The sequence below is a fragment of the Megalops cyprinoides genome, chromosome 1 (genome assembly GCF_013368585.1).
Source record: "Megalops cyprinoides isolate fMegCyp1 chromosome 1, fMegCyp1.pri, whole genome shotgun sequence".
NCBI lineage: Eukaryota > Metazoa > Chordata > Actinopteri > Elopiformes > Megalopidae > Megalops > Megalops cyprinoides.
Genome location: NC_050583.1, coordinates 40,322,500 through 40,343,053, shown reverse-complemented (window position 1 = coordinate 40,343,053; position 20,554 = coordinate 40,322,500). Strand labels below are relative to the sequence as shown.

The 20,554-nt window shown below is 39.8% G+C and overlaps 1 protein-coding gene across 1 annotated transcript; it reads left to right on the top strand.

The window, feature by feature from the left end:
* Nucleotides 1-235: 235 nt before the first annotated feature.
* On the top strand, nt 236-20,206 carry LOC118780415 (C1q-related factor-like). The gene is made up of 2 exons (XM_036532882.1): nt 236-1,030; nt 18,545-20,206. Exons 1-2 carry the CDS (start codon nt 431-433, stop codon nt 18,722-18,724), a joined length of 780 nt encoding a protein of 259 aa, XP_036388775.1. The 5' UTR covers nt 236-430; the 3' UTR covers nt 18,725-20,206.
* Nucleotides 20,207-20,554: the final 348 nt, after the last annotated feature.

Below are 20,554 nucleotides of genomic sequence, written 5' to 3'. Positions count from 1 at the left end.
CAGCGCTCTACTGGAGGGAGGGCTCCACAGCTGCCGTATAAAAAGGCAGCCCGCGAATCAATCAACACAAAACCGGCTCAGTGATTCCTAGGGTTCTCTCCCTTTCTCTCTCTCTCTTCCTCTCACTCACTCATTGACTCTCCCTCTCTCTCTGTCCATATCCTCTCTCTCTCCTTCTGGTGAGTGCCTCCTCCCACTCCCGTCTCCCATTCGGAGCGTGTGTGAGCAGTGAGGGTGTGTATGTGGGTCTCTCTCCCTCCCTCACACACTCGCCGTCTCTCCTGGGATCCTCGCGTCCCCTTCACCGGCAGCAGGCTCCCCCCACACAGCAGTCACCATTTCCGCCCCCGGGAGACCCACGCTGGCAGCGCAGCCCCTTCCCCGGCTCAGCATCGGGAGGAAGACCCTGGTGGCGGCCGCCGTGGGGGTCATGCTCGTCCTGGTGCTGGTCGTCCTCATCCCTGTGCTGGTGAGCTCCGTGGGCACCGATGCCAGCCACTATGAGATGCTGGGCACCTGCCGCATGGTGTGCGACCCCTACCTGAACAAGGGCACCACCACCAGCGCCAGCAGCATCCGGGCTGAGGCCGAGGCCCTGAGCGACCACAGCGTCGTGCCCCCACCGTCCACCCTGGTGCACGGCCCCCAGGGGAAGCCCGGGCGGCCGGGAAAGCCCGGACCCCCCGGGCCACCTGGGGAGCCTGGGCCTCCGGGACCCATGGGCCCTCCTGGAGAAAAGGGGGACACTGGGAGGACTGGGATACTAGGCCTGGGGGGAAATGGAGCTATCAGCACGGCCACTTACACCACCATCCCCCGGGTGGCTTTTTATGCTGGACTTAAGAACCCACACGAGGGTTACGAGATTCTCAAGTTCGATGATGTGGTCACCAACCTGGGCAACAACTATGACGGAACCTCGGGCAAGTTCATCTGCAACATCCCAGGCACTTACTTCTTCATCTACCACGTGTTGATGAGGGGCGGCGATGGCACCAGCATGTGGGCAGACCTCTGCAAGAACGGCCAGGTGGGTGGCACCTCCCTCCTCTATCTGTCTGTGTGCGGCCTTGCCAGAGCAATGTCACCCACCTTTCCTTTGAGCGGGGTTGTTGGTGGAGGTTACCTAGGGTTGGGTAATTAAATTGCACAACTGCTCTGGAGCATCAAGGCTCTTCCTTTGAATAAGAGACCTTGTGGAGACACCGGAACATCCGCAGTGCATTTGAAAAAAACCCGGAGCTGACAGTTGAACTTCGCACAGCTGCGCTAACAAATATGCCCTGAAAGGATGCTGTGTAATCTGCTCAATGCGTCCCCCAGCCCTTAATGTGCACTGACATTGCACGTGTCCATAGGAAATGGACACGAATAAGAGCAAGGGATAATTTCAAAGTGAAAAGAGGTAGCCACAACTTAATGGGTTTGCGTGTAATTAAGATGCATCTCTGCCAGTTTTACTCCATGGAGGCCAGTATAAAGTTTTGTGCCACTTTGTTCTGAATTCAGGTTTGAAATCTTTAGCAGCGGCTGTGTGCATCAGCATATGTGTGGAAGAGTCACTGATTCATATTTAGACTGCAGCTGAGTTACAGAAATGCATATCAAATGTCCTATATGCATGATTATAGCATGCAAATGGTTAGGAGAAATGCTCACTGCCAAAATGTAGTGCAAGCAACATTTGAAAAATGTATATTATTACAATTAAGAATGGGAACAGAGCACACTTCAATAAACCTGTTGCTCTCACAGTGTGAACATGGAACAGGTACATAGCATAGGCAGGTCCTAAGATTATGATTACTCTTTGTGCTCCTCTCTGCTGAAATGTGTGCATCCCCAACAAAACCGCCCCATGCTCTTACACTGTATAATTTAAATAATCCTTCAGAAATGTACAACGAAATGTACTATTATTACTGTGTTTTGTTGTTGTTGTTGACTTTTTAAGCAAAAGACAACGGGATGTACAAGATTTTTCATTTCCCAGACTGTAGAAATTTCCGGAGTTTTAAAAATAGCTGGAGCTCTCCGTCGATATGCCCCGATCTTTCTATTTGGAGCAACTTGTAGAAAATTAGCCGTGGCGGTCAAAGTCAAATTACGAACGCGTCTAGTTCTTTTTTCCCTTCTGTTACCTTACCATTAACTGGGGCGGGAGAAATATAGATCCACACATACAGAAGCAGCTGCAATTCCACTGATCCAACGGCGGAGCAAACAATCAATACAAGGCTAAACATAACCAATTATTAAGAAAAGTGACGGGACCTCTATGATCAAACCGTCACCTTCACAGGTTTACTTTGACTGAGGTACAGAGAAGGGGGATTTCCCTACAGTTTGTTCAGTAACTACGCTCATGCAGAGCGTGTGAGATGTGTTTTAGCTGAGGTAAACGTGCTTGGTGTAACAATAAAAATGCACGAGTAAGCCTAGGTTTGAGTTTTGCCGAGTTAAATCAGTTAAAGAAAGCACACACCGTTCGTAGGATTTAAAGCGATTACGTTACTTAATAAATGAACAACTCAAATGATCTGGAGTTTTTTTTTTTTTAAACTGCGTGGGATACACCTAAAATAGTTTTCCGTCGCAAGGCTCGCAACGGGACAGGAGAATGCAACCAAACAGTACAATTAGGTTAAGAAACAAATGCATAAGATATTTCGATGCGCTATAGACAAGCAATTCTGATGTAATAAGTAATACAGACATTGTTTACGCTTGACGAATTAGTCGAGGACGTAGTGAAAAGACTGTATTTTGTCGCTCTCGTACTACTGTAATATGTACTCAAATGTGCCAGATAACATGGTCCATGTTTCTTAAAAATACACACTTAACCGGATGTCACTATTTAGAGAGCATACATATTTGAGTTGACATAGCAAGTGAATAATTGCAGACAAATACCCTAACCTGCAATGCCATGGCGTAATACTAACATGACAGCAGTCGGGCATATTCATAGTTTATTTTAGTCGTTTAAAGCGGGGGTGTTGTTTGCACAACAACGCACCAGAAAGCAAGAAGTCGCATTCTAGTCTTCATAAGCAAGGACTGGAGGCTATCGGTATAGAGTTTCTCTGTGTTAGAACAAATAATATTCTGACAATACAAATAATATTATAACGCCTGTTTTACGATGTTTGGATGCAATTATTCTTTATCTGATATTTTAACTTGTCTTACTTTTGTAATTATTTTTGATATTTTAATAAACAATTATGCTTTATATTGAAATTGCATACCTTTGAATTGCTTTAAACGGTTTCGAGCATCAGCGTATCATACACATCTAATTTCATTCAGAAGAACTGTACTTCACCTACCTACCATTGTGTCAACATTGCAATTTACATTTATAGGCCTTCATGCGTAGCCTATTTAGTGTAATATATTCAACACATATTGTGTTCGACAAAGATTGTCCACGTAGAAAAACAGGCGACATACCTTACTATTTCGGATTTGTAGTGTTACAACGAATAAATGAACAAGGTAAACCCAGTCAGAAAGTTTCTACGTGCGTACATGCATTGTTGGAAGAACTTTAATATGTAACCATGACGTCCTGACAATTAAGCATAATCTAAAGTATTTAAATGCTTCCATAGATTTATTAGTTGTAGCATTTTTTTCAATGTGATTAATATTTTCATTTCCCCCATATCCCAGTAAGTCTAATTTTGTTTGTTTGTTTGTGTTCTTGTGAGAAACAGATTTTACCATGAGAGGTGCATGGCTCAAAAAAGTTAAATATAAAAACATAAACCTTATTTCTGCAGAAGAGTGAAACCAATAACTTAAATGCTGCATGGAATGTATGAATTCCACAATGTATAAAAATACTTATTAAATCTAAAAATGATGAAGATGAACATGTTTATCTCATTTTTCTCATTAAGTCATTAAACTGTTGTGAGTATAATGTCAACACTTGTGTGTTAAGACTTAGTAAAATTGAAAGAATAACACCAGACAAAATCTGGAATCTCACACCAACTCTGTGAGAGATTTTCCTCAACAATCCATGATCAACCTTTCTTTGCTCTAAACAGTTGCTCATGGGGCACAACCTTTTTATGAAGTGGATTTCTCCAGTTCTTCCCTGCAGTGAGCTCACTCGCCTTGTCTGCCTGCAGTCATAATCTATGGCTTACCCTTTTTAACAGAGCCTTAAAACCACCTGCAACACACCATATGTAGATTTGATTGCAGTTAGTATATTTTAAAACAATATCACTAGGCTACTATGTGAAACCAGGTTCCTGTCTCCCCAAGAACGTCATATACTGCATGTTTCTCCAACACTAGTAGGACAATCAATGTCATATAGGCACTATTGTGATGTGAAGTATATGCCTATAAATCTTTATATATTTATAAATTGAAATGTGTATTTAGGGATGTGGAAGCATTTGGGATGTATTTACAATAGTCGCATGAAACAGAGTAGGTGTTAAACTGTTTCATTTATTGCCAAATTTTGGAAGTCTTTTTTCAGATTACACAGACACAGGAGTTGATATATTATCAGATAATTCACTTTTTATTTTTCTACCTGTGCAGAATATTGATGTAAAAAGCTGATTCCCCAGGCATGCACAGCAATAAACGACAAAGATCAAATACTTTCAGCTGAAAAACACGTTCCAAAGTGCTTTCAGTATCTATGGCCAGACACTATTATCTGTCAATCAAAACTATTTTGTACAAAGACAGTGTTGTTGCCTAAGAAACGGGACTGCTATGAGGCAGACAGTATCACTGTGAAATAAATACACACAATTACAATGGCACTTTTGCTGGCACAACACCATTTAATGTATTTTATGACAGTTTGCTGAATTGTCACTTTGATAACCTTAAAATGTGGCTTATAAATTAAAAAAAAAAGAAAATCACAGATTGCCAAAGTTATTAAAGAGTCACTGGTAATGTCAAAACGTTAGCTTACTGATGAAATACTGAGAATACACTATATAGACAAAAGTATTTGGACGCCTGACCATTACATTGTAATGACATTGTATTCAAATAAATATACTTTAATATGGAGTCGGTCCCCCATTTGCAGCTATAACAGCTTCCACTCTTCTTGGAAGGCTTTCCACGAGATTTTGGAGTGTTTCTGTGGGAATTTGTGCCCATTCATTCTGTAGAGCATTTGTGAGGTCAGGCACTGATGTTGGACAAGAAGGCCTGGCTCGCAATCTCCATTCCAGTTCATCCCAAAGGTGCTCGATGGGGTTGAGGTCAGGGCTCTGTGCGGGCCAGTCATGTTCTTCCACACCAAACTCATCAAACCATGTCTTTATAGTCATGTAGCCTTGCTTTGTGCACTGGGGCACAGTCATGTTGGAATAGAAAAGGGCCTTCCCCAACCTGTTGCCACAAAGTTGGAAGCATAGCATTGTCCAAAATGTCTTGGTATGCTGAAGCATTAAGATTGCCCCTCACTGGAGATAAGGGGCCTAGCCCAAACCCTGAAAAACAGGTGTGGCCAAATACTTTTGTCCATATAGTGTATGTACAGTCCTATGCACTTTTACATAAGAGAATGATACAGGCCCTCTCTGGGGCATTATGGAAGACATTATTGTAATTATCTCAGCTGGCTATAACCAGGCCACAGCTTGGTGTGTGTGTATGTCAAACTGTATGATTATGTTTGGAGGTTTTGCAGAGTAGTTAGGGGGCCTGCCACCTGACTTGAAGGTTTTATATGATTGTAATACCACTCTTGTACCCTCCACCATGGAATCTAAATTGCCCTGCATAAAATGTAGGGATATAATTTAGCAATGTGTTTAAAATGCATGATAAGCCTCTCTGTGAAAAGGATTCTGCTAAGTGCATTGATAATGGAATTTGTCTCTGAGGTATTAAGGTCAAGAAAAAACTTTGTACAATAATTTGAAAACTTTTGGACGCTTTTTTCAGTTAGCTTGTTTGCACTATCCTAGCTGTCAAGCTTGTTTTGCACACAGACTTATAAAGAATAAGATATATGACAGGCCCCTTCGTAATAACATTTATGTGAAGTATAAAAGTGTTGACTTAATATAGATGAAGCCAAACATATGTTACTATAAAATGCCTTCTGTTCATGCTTCATTATGTTCCCAAAGGAGGCCAATGAGACACTTAAATCAGATACACTCAACATGTCTCTGGAGGGAAGCCTAGTGTTTATCACGCTATATCTTTAATTACAAAGCACGTAGAAACAGTGAATAAGCGCCATCAAGAGATGGCTTGCGGTCATGACTTTTAAGGGAGTGCCTGAATCTGAGAGGTGAGGCAGGTGAAACTTGTATCTCAGCCTTGTGGTGTGTCTCAGTGTCTCCCCTCTATAATTGTAAGCATCAGTTATAAATGTTTTGGGACCTGCTGTGTGTCAGTGATGAAGTGCGTACAAAAGCCATTGCACTTTAAACAGGGCAAAGCATTCATCTTGCGAGTGAAGAATAGGAAATGGTGCTGGGATTTTGGGACCAGCATATATACAAGTCTGCCTTTTCATCATCTTCACAGCCTCTGCACTCTACGTCTCCAGTCTCCACTTTCACTGTGGGGTGTGTTCATTCCCGCCTCCACCCAGGTGCCTTTGAAGTTCTTGCAAGTCGCCACACTGGCAAATGGGTTTATAGTCAGACATTGAGTTTGACTGACAAAATAAGGCACTCTGGCCAAATACACTGATGTGTTTCAAGAACTAAAGGATTTCTAAGGATTTCCCTGGTCAAGAGGTGTGCTCTCTTCTGTCTCTCTCATTGTCCGTCTTCTTTTTCTCCAGCAGCCCTCTCTCTTTGTTTCTCTTTTTATCACTCTTTCACTCTTTCTTTCTTCCCATTCCTCTTTTCCTGTGCCCCATTGCCATTTCTGTCTTGCTTACCATGTCTCTCCCTTCATTTCTCTCTCTGTCAGTCTCACCCCCTCTTTCTCTCTCCATTTTTTATCTCCCTTTCTCTCCCTGCATATCGTGTTGCCACAGGTTCTTAAAATCATCTTCATTTTACTCTCTTGCCTGCCAAACATTCAGTTGCCTGTCCCTGTCGTATGTGTCCTCCTTGCCTCTCTGAGTTTGACAAGAGCACAATAAAGTTAAAGCCATTTCCATGTGCCCAAGAGAGAAAAGTTCTCTAGCCATAGAGTCTCTTTAAACATTATTAAAAACCTTGAACTGGATCCAGAATATGTTTGTGTTCCTCCTGTGCCTTTTTAAAAATAGTATTATCAATCTGAGAGCCGTTTCAAACTTAATTAAAACCAATGACTTCAGCACCACTGTCTCCAAGGACCCGGGGTGAATAATTACACTATCTCCGTCTTTAATAAGCTCTGCCATCCTCCCCTAATCATGGGACACACACGCATCATCCATGGCAATTACCTCTCCCCTGCTCCATAGTCTTTCTCTCTCTCTGTCCTTCGCCTGTGTTTGCCTCTGCAGTGAGACCATACATTGGGAACCCTTTCACATGCTTCACAAATATACGTGTTTTATCCTTCGTTCCAATGTGATGAAGCTTGGACCAGCTTTGCTGTGGCTTGTATTGCTATCATTACATTTTATGCAGTCATTCAAGAGCAGTGCAGATATCTGTTCTGAGTAAACAAATTAAAGAGATTACAACCCTGTTCACACTGATTCATGTTGTATGTGGTAGTGTAAAATTATGCAAAGGATTTTTTTTCTTGGTTCCTGCATATTTTATGGGCGTCTTAAACAAAAGTTGTCTTTTAAGAATTTGCAGATGGCGAACTTATATTTTTAGCACTAGCATCAAGGGGCTTGTGAATTTGGCCAATATTTTCCATGGACCCAACAAAATGACAGCTCCAGACCATGGAAAATAGTTAAGAATGAATTGATACCCAAGGTTGCCTTGAATTCCCAATATACAGCAGGTTCTTACTCTCTGCCCTCAGAGGAATACAATGTGAACTGAAGTATATCAACAGGAGCAGAGAGCATTCATTGGGAAGGTGACTGCTGTGAGAGAAACGCTCTGTCACACACGATCCCTCAATGGCCGTAATTCACCTAAACTTGACCAGCCTTTCAACACTGCCTGCCAGTGCACCACAAAAGCTATAAGTGCCATTCACTCAAATTCTTGGCAAGCTGGCCTTATGTAGGATCTTGCTCCTTGACCCAGTGTGTAATTAGACATTGGACTTGACACTTCATCAAGTGGAATGTAACAAGCTTCAGTATTTAGGTATAGCAGTGCTATTAAGCCTGAAAGCCGTTATTTTCTGAGAAAAACTAAAGGGCAGGAGGTATCTTCCAAGTCGAACATCTTTAATTCATGTATTGGATAAGATTGTATCTATTCATCCTACTGTTATTTTTTTAGCCCGTCAAATACATATAACAATGTAAGCAACACCTAAAATGTGTCACAGCAGTTGCTCATGCTGGACAGCAGATGTCTTGGTCAACGAAAGCACAATGTATATGGACTAAAATAATCAGGGAACGGGGTATTTGTCTGACTCAAGCATGTAGTTGAGGTTGACTCATGAGAGTTATTCATTATAAGGAAACCACACACAAGAGTGAATATTGCCTGTGGGGATGTTCTTATGTGAACGTCTTGACGTTTGGATAACTTCTAATTCAACCCTCCCTTCCCCAACTGCCCAGCCCCATGCCTTTCACAGAGAATATCAAGCTGTATAAGAATCACCAACAGTCAAAGAATATTCTTTTAGGAAATGTAGTGAAGTTGCTTGCACCCTCACCACAGTGACTATAGGGTACTACTTAATGTGACTTATTTTTTCAAAGGAAGGATGTTGGATATGAACACAATGAAAGAGTTTAGTCCCGGGACTAGGGTTTAGAGTTTAGTCCCTGACCTTGGAATCGACTTTGATTTTGATCCGTTGCTAAGTGATTGACTATTCTGCTGTTTTTATTGTACCATATGATGGAAGGACACATTCTTATTCATCATTATTATCATTTGGTTAACCCCCATTATGCCTGCCATTTTTTTAAGATTTGGTACAGTGACTCATTTTTCACTGAACAGTAGTCTCCTAGCCTTCGCATTTCTCCAGGCATTTCTGGTGACTCTCATGTTTTGACACAAATCAGTCTATTTAGAAATAGAGTATAAATAAATGTCATGTGTCATTCTTTGCCAGCATGTGTTAATTTATTAATATGTTAGACAGGAATACAGTACCTGAATTGACTCACTGAGTGCAAAAGGGGCAGAGTGAATGATATTGGTTTCCTTTGTACACCAGAGAAGCGAAACACAATTTATAATGCCTTTATTGGAGTATCTTTTATTCCAGCCGCAAATGAAAATGCCTTGTGACAACACCAGATACTGTCATTGGAAAACAGGGTGGAAAAGCATGTTGCTAATGTAACACCCCAGCTAACACTGCACGTCTTTTATTTGTCTCTTGAAAGAAATCACTTCTTTAGTCTTTTCTTGCCTTTTCTTGCTCGCCATTTATTACACTATTGAACCAATGGTCCAAGCCAAGCTAAATTACAGCAGCACCCAATGCTCTCTAAACCAATCACAAAACAAGCAGTGTAGTCAATTGATTTTCTCACCTATTTATGCTAATGAGACAGGTGACATGTCAGTTGTTACTTTCCATTAGTTGTCATTAGTCATTAGTTGTTTTTTTTTTTTTTTTTTTTTTGTAATTAGAGCATTATCACAAATGAAATACATTTAGAGAAAAAAGAACCAGAGACAACATTAAACAATCATTTGAAAATCACTGTATGAACAGTACCATCAAGCATCTGCAATGTTCAACAGAAAGATTTCTTTTTAGCAGATCTGCTGTTTTTCCATTCTGCAACATAGCCAAAACACAGGACAGAATGGAAATGAAAAAAATGCACCTGTTTCTGCTTGGCACTGTTCACCTCCCATCTCTTTCTAGCACTGCCACTAAATCATTGTCACTGTTTAAGATACATTGACAATGACTTGAACCGTTTAATTGAAATGGCTGCGAAGCATTCTGTGACAGTCCCTTTGCCGAGAGCGCTATGTGTAACATAGTTTCATTTGATTCAATGATTTAAATCCTTTTGTTAGGAAACTTCCGCCTCACATCTACCCGACAGGCTTTCATTGTCTTTATGCCATTCATAAATTCATAAACATGCCTGCCATAAGAGTCCCCACTGAATTGATGATCAGTAAGTGGGGCTGTGAAGTGAGATATGCATGACAGAACAAAATCACTATCTGAGCCGTCAACGTTTTGCCAGACTTCAGAGGTGCTGCTGATTCTGGGACACATTTTCAACAGGAGAGAAGTAGAGCACATTCCCTCTGTGTTCTGGATTCGTGAGTAATCTGACAGATGTGACGTTCATTAACATCTCTGGAAAATGACGTCGGATGGCGGGGAGATGAGAGGTTACAGCCCGAACAGAATGACGGTATGTGGAAATATTAAACCTCCAGTGAAAAAGGTTTAGCTGGCTTTTAGCAGCAGTGTACAGTCTGAAATCTGTTTTGCTGGATTCTACAAAACATGCTGAGTTCTGCTAGATTTGAAATAATTATTTACGTTAATAATTATTAACGTAATACATTGTATAACACTGCAATGTTAAGTGTGGTTCTTTATGATAACACTACTATTGCTGCTGCTGATACTACTATTACAAATGCTACCTTACCTGCTGCAGCTGCTCATAATAATAATAGAAATAATATGTGTAACACATTCTCAGTGTGTACTTATGACATGACAAAATATCTGTGGTTAAATGAAACTAATTTTATTGGCCATTTTTCTATAAAATCCAAGCATATGTAAAGTGTTTAAATAGTGCAGTACATCTAAAGTGATACATTGAGATATTAGTACAGTTCTGTTTGATTTTAAGATGTCTGTTTTGCTTAGGGGCTTATCCATGCCCTGGTGAAACCTGGGTTGCTCATAAAGATCATGTTGTGTAGTCTTCTTTATAAAATGGTAAAAACCTCCTCAGGATATAGTACAGAGACAAAAAAAAAAAAAACATAAATACCTGCGATTGCTATACATCAAACGTGCACAGTACTTGTTTGATTGTAATAACACCACTGAGAACTGCAATCACATCACTCTGGGTAAGTGTACTCTGGCATTTTCCAACTGTAAATGGTCCTGTTTTCTGCAGTCTATGACTAGTTTGTCAGCTTCAGCCCTTCCAAGGTGACGACACATCTCCTCTGGTGGAATAAAATGCAGAGACGATGTATCCGTGGACCATGACAGTAGTGTTGTTTTGACATATCATGTGGTGAGGTGTGAACTGGCAGAACACTTGGTAACGTTTCCTCAATACTAGTGCTTAACATCAGAATGGAAGTGCTTATAAGTGATGTTTTGCTCATTTCTCCTCTGTTCGCAGTAAAGCCAGACTCCTCCAGACAGGTACAATGTATGGAGCTCACTTTGATTGGCTTATTTCATTCCCACACATCAAATGTACATAGCTATAACTGTAATTATAACAGGTGGGTATATCCTTCACTGAGGAAGGCCTTAAACTAGTCTGTTTTCCAGTACCAAAATTATCTATTTGGCAATACACATACAGTATGAGACTATTGTGGCCACTCAAAAAATACAATTGAATGCTATGATTTGTAAATAATAAAAGATGACATATGAGTGTAAGAAAACTATTCATATGCAGAACAGGAAATGAAGCCTTCAGTGTTCTGTGCAGGAAATACATCCTGTACACACACTAAGGCAACGTTTTTTGAAAACACACACACACACACACACACACACACACACACACACACACAGACTTACAGCTAAGTCCCTGCACAAACCAACACCTTATAATAAGAGATCAGTGTGCTTATGAGTATAGTTCATATTAATATTCACCCTAAGGCAGGAGTTTCAGCTAAGAATAGCAGGCTTTGTTTGCACATCGATATTATGCTGCCAAGATTTAATCAGAAGGGTACACAAAGAGGGCCAACACCACAGCAGGGCAGGCAACCCTTAAAGTCTCATTCAGTGTTTCTCTCCACTTCCACCCTTGCAATTCCCACTTGTTATTATTCGGAGCCATCTGGGATTCTGAGATTATCCATATCCATACAGTTTATTGGCTTTGTCAGAATGTGGAGGTAAAAAAAAAGAAATGTTACTGGCTATTTGGGCAGCAAATAAAGCCTATATCAGGTCTGTGAGTTTCTTCAGTACCACAGTTAGGCCCTCCGCAAATGTCCCTCAGAATTGTTATCCCGCAGTTGGAGCTTTACAGTAGAATGCTCACCGCAAAACTATACGTAATGGAAGTATGGTTGTATTTATCCAGTTAAACTGAACTTGATGAGATGGACAGTCTTGTAGAGCCAGATTGAGAACAACAAGAACATTTTATGAAATTAAATTATGTGTGTGTGTGTGTGTGTGCGTGTGTGTGTGTGCATGTGTCTGTGTGTGTGTGTGTGTGTGTGTGTGTGTGCGTGTGTGTGTGTGTGTGTGTGTGGGTTCGATTAGCCTTGCTGGAGCTCTGCACCTGCCTTACTACTTTCAAAGATTCATAACAATTAAAGGTTGACCCATTATTTTGCACGCTCTCATGCCCCTCCTGTAGCACAACCAGGTCTCTCATTCAAGTATTACATTTACAATTTGTCAGTTAGCAGGCAGTGTCATCCAGTATGACTTAAACCAGCAAGGTCCAAAAGCTAGTTAGGGGGCACTTGACTTTAACCAATGTGTGTTTTACCTGCAGTCACATGCTCTGCCATTGAGCTATGCCCCCTTTTGTTTTAAACTGATCAAGCATAGCTTCAATAACCAGCACTACATGTTCCCTATTGCATAGAGTGATTGCCATGAACTTTCCTGATATGTAGTATCAAATATCATAGATTATAGGATCTGAACATGATAAGAGCAGTCTTCCTTCACTTACCTGTCATAAATTAACTTGGATGAATGCTCCTTTCAAATTGAGACTTAAGATTTCAAGAACTGGTACGCATTTGAATGGAGACGGAGAGATCGAGGAGGTTGACTGTCTGCACCGATATCTGTCTATCCAGTGATATGCTTCTTGGAGTTGAAGCCAGAAGCAATGAATAGCTTAGCTGCAGAAGCAGGAAAATAATCTAGGTGAATTTTTAAAAGTTGTGGCTGCATACAATCTTTATCTTCAATACACACAAGCTGTGCCTTACAATTTTGGTTTTAATTTAGTAGGGAACTGTACTACAGAAAGCTAAGATGCAAGAACTTTAGCAAGATGTCTTAAAAAAAGTTCTTTTTTGTAGGTTTGTACTATGTTTTAGTGACATTTAATATTAATGTGATTTCATGAAGCTCCATGAAATGTTGAATAATGGGTTAATTTCAATTGTACAGTTTTTGTGTGTGAAAGATAGAGAAGTGGTGTAACAGTAGGTTGCAAGAGGTGAAAAGAGTGCGATTGAAATGCATGTGATGGTCAGATAGAGATGTGTTCACCATCTGGCTCCATGATGTAAATCTGAGTAATGAGGGAGCCCAGGGAAAAGCAGGCTTTCTGTGAATAATGGGCCACCCAAGACAGGACATATGCGTGTCACTCTTGTCCAGCCAGCAGGCCCACGCAGGACCATGGACTCACAGGGCAAGATGTATCAAGAATGCCAAATAAAAATGGCAATACAAAAATGCATATATCTATCTAAACTTGCCACAGATATGTATACTGTATGAATGGGCAGATACAGAAATACATGTTATCTCAACAGGTATAAATTACACCCACATCAGATGATTCTTTAAGAGCAACAAAAGAACTACAGTGTATGTCATTCTGTTTTTTGGATCCAAAGTAAGTGAAAAGAACTTAGTTCGTGTGTAATTGCTGTGGTCATACAACATACACATGTACTAAGAGGTTTTACCTGTCTCAGCCCATACTGCCCTTGAACTTGCATTTGATCAGGTCCTACTGTGAATCTCCAAAAAGTCATCCAGGAAGACTGAAGGCTAATTTCTCCCTGTCTGTCTCTGTGTGAGCTTGCATTCATCTTAGCATAGCTTTCCTCTCCTCAATATTCTGAGCAGTAGCCCTGATCTCCTGAACTATTGATCCACTTCTGTCTCCAATGGCAAGGCGGATATGCCTTTCTGCTTTTGCCCATGTAGGAGGAATTGGTGTGTGTGTGTGTGTGTGTGTGTGTGTGTGTGTGTGTACATGCACAGGTGTTGTTATTGATTCAAAATTGATGTGGAAGTTGTGTTCTTGTTATTGTTGCTTTGCTGTGGTCATTGAAGTGTAATCACATTGCCATTTTCAATCGAATTGCCTATAGTCATTTAAACAGCACATAGAGAGGCAGATAGATGCTTCACCCTGGCGTGCTAAATAAAAAAAGGGAAATAAGAAAGTCACATCATTTGCTGATCTTCTTAAGCCTTTCAAAAAGCTATTCAAAGTGTCCAATAATAGAATATTTAGCAAATATTTAAAGATAATATAGATAATAAAAATAATAATAATAATTACATAATATAATATAAAAGATAATAATTCTACAGAGAAAGATCCAGAACAGATAAAACTTGGTTATGTCCCATAGGGTCAAACAGTTTAGACTAATTTGGTTTGCTCTGAAACACAAAGCTTTTAAATGCAGACAAATGTTTTTTCATCACATGACATTAGTCTGTTAAAAGCATGTCTTTCTCTTTCATTCTATGAAATGGCTGCAACAGTGCATTGTTGCAACTGTTTTGTTGTTTGTCTTTATGTGGTAAGAAGCATAGCATATCAGTAAATTGTCCTCGAAGAAATTTGCTGACCTCTTTTTCAATTGAGAAGTTAAGTGTCCTCTTTCAGCTGGCAAGCGTTCACGACTTTCCTTGAACGCATAATTGAGATTTCATGTGCAACTCAAGGCACTTTCAATAATATCTGAATGGAATTGATGGCAGGCACTACAGAGGGATATGCCTCAGTGAACATAATGCTCGTCCAAATTGTTGCGTTCTGTTTCCCAACCAGAGGGGAAACGTCCAGAGTCCCCAGTAATGAAATACATAAACGGTGAGCTAATCTCCAGAAAATTGTCTCACACAGAAGTCCCACCAGCATCAGGACCTCAGATGTGTTGCTACGTCTATTGTGTGTGCCCCGGTTAAATGGGCAATTAATTACTCAATTTATCCCTGCCACCTGTTCGGCCAGCTTTCAGGCAGATTTAAGAACCAGGAACTGGGTCCATGCCCGTGCATTTCCTGGGAGGCCAAATATAAAAGGATGGTGCTAACATCTAACATTTTGCATATACTCTTTATTCTGTATTAGTTAATCCTGAATTTACGAGAGACAAAATACCACAGCGAGTGAGTGCTGTTAATAATGTACTGCACTTCTTTAAGGAAGATTATTTAAAAAATATAGTCAGTTCAAATCCTCCCATTGCCTTGAGAATGAAACATTTTGCTGAGCAAAAATAATAACTGAGGAACTCCATAAATGTAGCTTGCTCAAGGAACATAGAAGCAATTGAAATATATGACACAATATGTTTTAAAGAGCACATCATAACATATCTTCAAACATGAAACAATATTCACAAGATTTGTATTTTTCAATATCTGAAAGCGTATGGATAGAAATTAATTATACATATGTAATTTATAGGTATATTTTCTATTTGGCTCACATGTTTTACATTTACTCACTTGTTTTGCAATGTACATTAAATGACCATTAACAGTTATATTTGCAGAACAATTGCTTAACTATGTTCTGTGTTGCCTAAATGTATGTTGCTGTTGCTGGGCTTAATATTTAGTGTAGGGTTGGGGTTATGAAATAGGCTAATATAAAAACATTACAAAAACCACACTTTAGAAACACTGGGTATATACACAGTAATTTACAGTACCGCTCATTAACATAAACTGCAAGTGGATAGATAAAAATCAGTTGGAAGGGTTACATTATTTTTCTGATCTGATGTCCTTCAAAAAAAGCTGCTCAACTGAAATTATGAGGCAATGTGTTTGCACTTACAAAGTATTGCATAAAAATCTGAATCTCGTGTCATGCACATCCTCAGATCCTGCTCAGGTGATGTGAACATATCTTCTTATCGTTTGTTACCTCCAGCAACTCAGAGTACAGTTTTTGTGGCAGCGCAGTACCCTTTAAGTAACTTCCAGATGGTGAGAGCTCTGGGTAGTTAATTCTTAGCTTACCTTTCCTGTTCGAGTATAGTATTAGTATAATTTTCACTTCCAGACACAAACAAAGAATTATGATTTGTACCCGATCAGAAACATGGCTGGTGTGTTGCTGTAGTGCTTTTTCCTTAGAAGTGAGGCACAAGCTACAGCCTATATACTCTGTCTCCACACTTCGTCCCATGCCCTTCTCCCAGTGCAGCACTGACACGATCCAGAAAGAGCGATTAATTTGCCGGGTCAGAGGACAATCGGAAACATGGTTGATAACGAGCTGAGCTATAGCCTTCCCAAACACATTGATTGACAGCTAAGGAAGAAGAGCTCTTACCCCAGGGGATACTACACTGCTGGGACAAGGTAGATTTTGAGGCAGGGGATGTTCTGTTGGGGGAGGGTAAAAGGTGTGTATAGGTCAATATAGAGGACGTGAAAAAAGATGAGGTGCTTTGCATAGGTAATATGCTAGAACCTTGTTACTTAGGCAGATTTTTACATTCTTTGTATATTTTTATTTCCTAAAAGATTAATTGCATTGGTTCTATTCATAATGTTGTACCTTCAGTGTTGATATGCACTTAATTTTGACATGTGGTGTCTGCAGCTGTATTGCAGATATTCAGCTAACCTTCTTGAAATCTTTCATGTATATACACTAACTGCCTTAGAAGTTATCATGCATAAGATACTCACATGTACTAGAGGAAATAATGTTACAATGTCCCAAGGCATTTTCAGGCTCCTGGTCCTACAGTTAAGCTTGGCATTCAGATGAGATCTGAACTCTTGTGCTGCAGAGAAATGTCAATATACATATTTAAGCCCCATCAGGTGATAGCATGATGTGGTAGCTGAACATATCAACATCATCTTTTGTTATTTTCCAAAGCAGAAAAAACCATTACACATGAAAATACTCACATGAAAGATATACTCTTCACCTACACTGATAATGAAAGTTTTATCTTTGTTCATCGTTACAGTTTATTTCAAGTATGCATTTGCTTTTTAAATTATAATGATATGAGCTCTAGCTTTGTGTATCCGTGATTTTTTTCAAATCCTTTTTAATAATGAGAATGATAAAAGTGTCCTCAACATCAAACACATTGTTTATTCCTTAAGGCTATTTTGTTCATACTGAGGAAGGGTATATATGATAGGAGTGTGAAAAGAATAGACAAATCATTTAACCTTAGTGAAAAGAAAAAACCATGTTTTGGGAAATTTGGAGTAAATACAAAGATGCACATCTACAGCCAAATTCAAATTGTATTGACGCACACTAGTCTCCCCAAAACAACTGCTCTGACTATTTTGTGCTCCTGCAAAACCAACAAAATGCATAAAATCTGGCTCCCGGTTTTACATTGCAATGGAAAACTAATCGTGAGACAGATCGTGATACAGAACTGAATCGTACTTTTCTAAAGCTGCAAGCCAGGGTTATAGTTTTGAACAGGGGCTATAAATAGATTTTTTTTTCCACAAAAAGGGCAATGTTAAGTATGGGAATAAGTCAAATATTCATCATGTATTAATACTGTATGAATATTTGTACATTTCAATAGACCTCCACCTGAAGTACACTATAAATATTCAGTGTTGCAGCATACACTGTGCAATAGTTCAGAAATGACAGGACTCAGAAACCAGCAAGGAGAAAACATACTGAAAGTCTATATGGAGCTCCAATCACAGGACAAATTTGTATTTAAACAACACACTAAAATGACCCATACAAAAAACACAAAATAACTGTTGGCTTTTTCATTTATTTTGCCACTTCTTGCTTTTTCTGTCTGTATGTGTGTGTGTGTGTGTGTGTGTGTGTGTACAGTTGAAAATTAAATTATAGTCAAAGCAGACAAAGAGATGAGTCTGGTGATGGAACATATAATTTCCAACAGCTTTACTGAGTTCATATATAGCTGTATGGTTATGTTTTGAGGATATACTGAGCAGGAATGGAGTGGAGCACTATTTCACCACATTTAGTAGGTCAACAAGTTCATATTTACAGAAATAGAAACCCTTCATTCTGTAGCACTGAATGGCAGCTTATCAAAAACAAGCCTGTTGGTTTGACAATAAGGTGCAACACCTTATGGCACTAGCTGAGTCCTTTCATCTAATATGGAGACAATGCAACATAAATTGTTAAGGAACTCAAACAGGTACAGTTGTGTAATCTCACAGGTGTATGATTTGCATTGAACAGCAGTCCAACAATATTCTAGCTATTGCATGAAAATTGATTTTTGGACCCGTTATAATCTTCAGATTGGATCTGAACAGGGTGATCTAACTGACCGCTTCACCCCTTTCTCTGCAGGTGAGGGCCAGTGCCATCGCCCAAGATGCAGACCAGAATTACGACTACGCAAGCAACAGTGTCATTCTCCACCTGGATGCAGGCGATGAGGTCTACATCAAGCTGGATGGGGGCAAGGCCCATGGAGGCAACAACAACAAGTACAGCACCTTCTCTGGGTTCATCATCTATGCTGACTAAAAAGAAGTAACGGAAGGCTTCCTGACCAGAGCGCTTTTTCAGATTCTGTCTCTCTCTCTCTCTTTCTCTCTCTCTCCCTCTCTCTCTCTCTCTCTCTCCCTCTCTCTCTCTCTGTTTTTCTTGATATCTTCTTTCTGAAAATTGACTCTTTTTGTCCTGAGGGTGCAGAGGAAGCTGTGAGTGGCACCCACTCTACGTGCTGGTGTTTTTACCCAGTCAGATATGCTGACATTTTTGTTTTGAAACTACTTTGCTGGATTGAAAAAAGCCGACCTTGTATCTCTTGCAGAAAGGACATGGGCCTCCCAATCCAATCTTGATCGACTTGCCAGAGATTCCTGCCTTGCTGTCCTATACCCCCTTCTTAGCATATCAGTATTTTCCTTTGTTCCAAAATGTAAAATAAGGATGTGCAAAAATCATTGCAGTCATTGCTTTGTGAATCCCTTCTTTAGAATCTTATGAGAAATTGCCTTTGAAGGCATAGGCATGCTTTGTGAGTGAGAAGTAGATGAAGGGGCACCACATTGCTGAAAACAGACGATGTTGGCATGTTGACATACGAAAGCCTCAGATCATGAAAAAACTGGTATTTAAATGTTCTTTCAAATGGCTGTTCTGATTTTCACACTGAGCACATTGCCACTTGGTGGTTGCATTTGTCCTTGATGTTTTCTTTGAGTGCAATGCCTGCCATAAGCACATGGGGCCAAACATGTGGTTAAATGTTGTTTATGCAGGTTGTTTCTAACAGGAGAACATAGTAGTCCACTTGTTCAGCACTAAAAAACATACCTCTTCTGTCAGCACTCCCTACCTTCTGTCCCTGTCTCATCTGCCTGTTGTTGATGGATTACTGTATCAGTTTGATGGGAAACTCCATGTATGTCATGTAATATAATTTTATCTAGCAATCCTCAGCATTATGTCTTGCGCTACTGTAATTTGTATCAGGCTTCAGTGTGGTAATGGCACATGAAATTGGTGGTAAACTTAATCTTTCATCTGTTATTAAAACTCTCAGTTGACTGTTTAATAGCCATCATTCTCAAACCATATGCCAAACAGGGCAAAGGTCTTCAACCAGTTATCCTAAGCCACAGAGAAAAGTTTCATGTTGTTCATTTACTCAATGGGTAGTCATTGAAACTCATGCCTTATCGTAATACTCACTTAACCTCCTAACTGATATCCAATTTGAGCTCCTTAGCGAGAACATTGAGCTGTAGACCTGTGTTGATTAAAGGCCACAGACTCCACTATAGTTAAGTTGATCAATGACACATGTTAAGGGTACATTTAGGGGTACAGGACGTTGCATTATTGAGATTGTTGAAAAATGTCAGCATGGATGTGCATGTGCCATTACTACCCCTGTCATTTTATAAGAGATCCTTTGCTTCAAACAATCAAATACATCTTCATCAGCCAATGAGATTGCAGTGAGTGGGGAAAGGAGCCTTACTGAATGCAGAAACAGATTAAGACAGCTTGTAAATGAAATATGTTATGTTTGTCTATTTTTTTGGAATTGTTGAATAAATTCAAATAATAAATGGGATTTTTGGAGTTATTTTGCTCATACAAATTATTTTGCTACATATGCATATTTAAATGGTGATCATGCCAATCAATCAGTTAACTATGAATAGATATATATAGATATAATAGAAATGGGAAGATACTAAAAGAATCCAGGTGGGATTCAATGGGACTGCTTCATTTGCTGTATATGTACACTAGTGTGCATGATTTGGCATTTGTCTTGTTTTTATTTTTATGAGGGTATTATCAAAAAAGATCATTATTTGTCACTGGAGATAAATCTAG

Excerpts from the sequence above, each read along its gene's own strand:
- LOC118780415 (XM_036532882.1), top strand. The coding sequence starts at position 431 with ATGCTCGTCCTGGTGCTGGTCGTCCTCATCCCTGTGCTGGTGAGCTCC. Across the intron at positions 1,031-18,544 it reads ACCTCTGCAAGAACGGCCAG|GTGAGGGCCAGTGCCATCGC; the intron begins GTGGGTGGCACC and ends CTTTCTCTGCAG.